This window comes from Antrostomus carolinensis, unplaced genomic scaffold, assembly GCF_000700745.2.
Source record: "Antrostomus carolinensis isolate BGI_N321 unplaced genomic scaffold, ASM70074v2 scaffold15315, whole genome shotgun sequence".
Taxonomy (NCBI): domain Eukaryota; kingdom Metazoa; phylum Chordata; class Aves; order Caprimulgiformes; family Caprimulgidae; genus Antrostomus; species Antrostomus carolinensis.
The window spans coordinates 18,157-22,917 of NW_010314375.1; the positions used below are offsets into that span (position 1 = coordinate 18,157).

Below are 4,761 nucleotides of genomic sequence, written 5' to 3' on the forward strand. Positions count from 1 at the left end.
TATATTTATACAGAGGCTCCTTTTACTATTCCCATGCTGGTCTCTGGTTGTCCAATAATAGTACCAATAAGTGGACACATTTCCTTAACTAAATCTGTAGCATCAGGGTTTATTATACATAAGGTGTGGGTGTGTGCACGCACACGCATACACAGACAGGAGAGGGTTTGTTTAACTGACAAGAAGGCATTCTCAGCAAAATTTCTTATATTAGCAAAACTTGTATTTTGCATTTTGGATTCCCTCTCCACTTGCTTGCATTATGTTTAATGTTAGCAATAAATAAAGAAATAAATATTACTGCTATAACATGTTCCTGTTGAATTTCAACCATTTGTTCAGCAGTTGTTTTGCCTATATTAGCTAATAATGTGTATTTTATTGCTACTCTTTAATCGTCATAGAAGCTTAATGAATATGGTAAGCCACTAAAATTAAAGAAATCCCTGATGGAAAGAAATGTATTAGAATTTCAGGCTTTAATAACTTAAATCTGCCCAAGAGTAAACAGCTAAATTCTAAGCTTGCATTTTAAGGAAGTAAAGCCTTAATGAAAATGGAAACCATTTTTATCAAGCTTTGTAAAAACTCCATCTCAACCGTATTTTATTAAATAATTAACTAGAATAATTGAGATTACAGTTCTTCCTTAATCTTCTCCTTTTAACTGACAGAAAGGAGTTCATAAGCAGGTTATGAGCCATTGAGAAGTACACAAGGCAAACAAGGAATGACATTCCTAATATGCTCCAGGAAAATGCATGTTCATTTTCATATATAAAGTACTGCAATAATACAGCTATATTTTCTTTTCATCTTCTTGGTATATAAAGCAAGGTGGAAATTTCCCTCCATTTGCTGCCAGCATCCATGATGGTCAACCATAACGCAGTCAAACTGGAAGCAACTTTTTTTCTTCCCCCCCCCCTTCTATGTGTATGCACAGTCCTATGAAAATGTAAATGTAAATGTAGCTGCTATCCATCTTGTCAGATCAGGTTTTATTTTTTTTCTAATTCAGCAACTTAGTTTTAAAACATAACAAAACAGACCACTGTTGTCCTGCAGATACTGGCACTTGACACAATCCCCTCTCCTCAATCTACCTAACTAGTTGTGGGGAAAAAGGGAGGGGAAATTTCAGTTATTTCTGAGAATATCTGGGAACAGAAAAAGGTATCTTAAGCTCCAAATCTTGGTAAAATACCTCATATTTGAGATTTGTTGCATCTTTTTTATTCTAAGTTAGTTTATCAAGAAGAGATGTATTTAAGATCCTGTTTAAGATTGAAGGAGTTGCAATGTTATTCAAGTGAGCCAAGCAGTTCAGAAATGCTCAAAAGTCACTTCCATGCAGAAAGTTCCTCAACTGACAGGATAATCCCTTACATCAAAATTGCTTACTCACTTCTGTCCTACCCTCCCTCTTGTTTTCCCATATAGAATTTGCCCTTATTCGTAGGGAAATGGCAATTCTTGTTTAATTAGTCATCTGAGATTTTCAAACACAGGAAACCAATAAAATAAATTCAGTTTATATATAGTGTGCATTCTATGCACTAGTATTACAGATGAACCCCAATACAGGAGAAACTTAGGTGGACTCCAGAAATCCAGTCAACAGTGAAGCATGTAACAAGTAACTGTGTGCATGTAACTGTGTGCCTAAAGGTGGAATACTCTGTAATTCCTTCCCCCTTTGTCAAGTACTGGAAAGGCTGTGGCCTGTAGAATAACTCACATGCTAGATAAAGAGTTAAAATATTTTGTTTAAAAATGTCTCTCAGGTTTTCTAAATGGAGCTGCAGAGTCATCTTTGGTTAAGGCCACCAAAATATGCACTCTCTTATTCCTCCCTCCACAAATTCAAAAGCTTTTTTAGAATTACACCAGTACGGAAAATTACGTGTTTGCAGATAATTACACAAACTCCATCAATATTTAGGCTTGGTTTTCAAAGGAGAAAGATCTTTGCAGGAACCATGACCGTTTAACTGTTTTCAAATCCAAAAATCTTAATTTATCCTTTCCAAATACATGCAACATTTTTTCAAATTAGATTGCCATCCCGCATCCTATGTTTTTATTCCTGACATAGGTAGGGCATTTATACCTTACATAAAGAATTTTTTTTTTTCCAGAAGATTGGTTTGTTGAACTGTTCAACTGGACAACCAAATACTTTTTTGTTTTGTTTTGTTTTCCCATTATTTTTTTTAAGTCAGTGTGCTCAAACCACAAGCTGTAGTATTACTGTAAGAAATGTATCAGCATCAGTGAATACGAAGCATCTCAATTGGTTTACTGAGGTTACGTGGAGTATCCTTTGTAGTTCCCTTTGATACATTATTTATCAACTTTAAAGGGAAAATTGTTTTCACTTAGAAGTACAGAAAATATTTTCTTCTTCACAAGCACTTCCCATGCTGAGCAAGTGTTCTGTTTTGCAGCATGAATCCAACACACACAAACATATTCTCCCTCAGGTTTGTATACGCACGTATTTTAAGTCACGTAGACAAACTCCTTGTGCATTCGATACGCACATATTATTTGGGCACAATAAGCCAAATTCAGTCAGATCAATCTATGTAGGCCATATTTTTTATGAAAGTAAGACTGCTTCTAGATGCCATAATATTTTGTGGAACTTTTGTGGTTTAGTTGTTTTTTATTGAAGTTTTTCTACAAATGTTAGGTGTAAGCCAAATTTGGTTTGGTTGTTGTTGGTTTTTATTGAAGTTTTTCTACAAATGTTAGGTCCGCTTGTTAGAAAGTTAAAAGGAGAAACTAGTTTTGCTCCTTCTCTGATCAGATGGCACTCCTGTTTGGCATAGGAACAGCTGCTTAGAGGGATGGCATTTTTAACCTGTGCAATAGAAACAAACAAATTGTAAAGCTGTGCTCTCACTAACTTCTTTCCTGACTTTCTTCCTGAATAAGGTCAGCTTTCTCTGTTGGACCTGTCATAATTCTGCAAATATTCCTAGAAAAAAAAAAAAAAAAAAAAAGAAAGGCCCATGCACAGGAACTTTTTGGGATAACTTTTCTTAGGAATTCTCAGAGGACACAACAATCTGCGCATTCAGGATAACGGTGTTTCAAACCCACAACGTTATCAGCAACTGTCACATTCTGTTCTCCAGCTAAATAGTTTTTCAGAGGGCTGAAACATAAGATAGAAACAAATAGAAGGAAGATTCACAGGAACATAAACCAAATTCAAAAGGGATATCAAAACCTATGAACCTTAAGGCATTTCTCCACTTTCCCAACTACACACCAAACTGTTTATCTCCCACGGAAAAGGAAAGTATTTTATAATAAAAACCATGTTGAGAATTTGCTATTCAAAAGAAACTTGTAAGCAAATGTCATGCCATCATCAGGATCTCAAAACCCATCCTAAATTATTTTCATATGCATGAAGTAGCCCATAATTAAAACCGGAATCATGATTCTTTAATTGGCTGCATTAAAAGTTACCAGCAGAAGTTCAGGTGATTGACATTCAAGTTTCATCTCTTCTTACTCATCTGTGCTGTAATCCATGAATCACCTGTGCATTTGGGGCTTGTTTTAAAACATATTAAAACCAAATAATAACTACAGAGGTAAACACACATACAATAACACTAAGTGTGATGGCTTTTGTGACACTGATGCAGTAAACTATGACATGTATCAAAATGTTTTATTAATTTAAAAGATTACCGTTAACATAAGGAAGATGAATGCAGTTATTCCTAGAATGAGGATTTCTTTATTCCCTTTGCTCTCTGCGTGCAACTTGCGATAATATGGTCCCATGAGATAAGTCTTTATAACAAGACATATAAGAAAAACAGCAGCCAGAGAAAAGAGAATTTGGCCAATCAGTATCAGTATTCTCAGTATTTCCTTAAAAATGCTGGAAGAGAAGAACAAACAAAACATTTCTTTCAAGTGCTCTCATGCCTCCCAACCAAGTTCCCCTTAAGTGAAAAGATCTAATTCCATGGATGCTTTCAAAACTCAGTAGCTACTCAGATATTTAGGAACATTAGCAAACAAGATTAATACTAAATCTGCCAAGTGCCCAGCCATCTCTTTTAGAGCCTAGAATTTACTTCCTTGTTGATTCAAAAGATTTTTGTTGATCGATCTTCAGGCTCAATAATACCATCACATAGTCAAAAACAGGTCTTGAGGGAATAAAGTAACTGAAGAAATTAACATATTTTTTTAGAATAGCAATCATTTTCACTACAAATTTTAAGTACTGGACAGGACTACAGCAGCTAGAGCAGAAAGAATATCCTCACACAACATGACAAGTACAAATAGTAAAGGGAACTCACAGAACAGAGTGCATATTTTTCATGGAACTGACATTAAGTGTAGCACTCTCATATTCATATATGCAATCTACAAATAATTGGAAGGGGTGGGGGAAAGATACAGACTATTTATTTATTTATTTATTTATTACCTGGAATAGGTGCTCACTCCTGCTTGAATAAGCGTAGGCATGACAGCTATAAATAAACCAAGCTGCACATCCTGCATCACCAACATGCCAAGCAGTACGCTGCTGTAGTCAATGTCCCCTGTACACCAAACAAAGCAGTCACAGAAACTTTCATCAGAATCTACCAAATGCTTGCAGTGCTCAGAAATCTAGAAAAGTCTTAATCAAATGGAGGCTAAGTACAGTTCTCAACAGAGTGGGGTCATTCAAAGCATTCTGGTTTTTTCTTCCCCCACCAGTAAGGAAATTAA

General features: G+C 35.4%; 1 protein-coding gene across 1 annotated transcript in view; it reads right to left on the bottom strand.

The window, feature by feature from the left end:
• The window catches only part of LOC104524678 (transmembrane and coiled-coil domain-containing protein 3-like), a gene marked incomplete at its 5' end in the record, with an annotated part of 16,379 nt that extends 11,790 nt beyond the window's left edge, over window positions 1-4,589 (bottom strand). Inside the window, 2 exons of the mRNA XM_029084877.1 lie at window positions 3,715-3,910; window positions 4,472-4,589. Coding sequence (XP_028940710.1) covers window positions 3,715-3,910; window positions 4,472-4,589 — 314 coding nt within the window. The remainder of the gene's footprint in view (window positions 1-3,714; window positions 3,911-4,471) is intronic.
• Window positions 4,590-4,761: the final 172 nt, after the last annotated feature.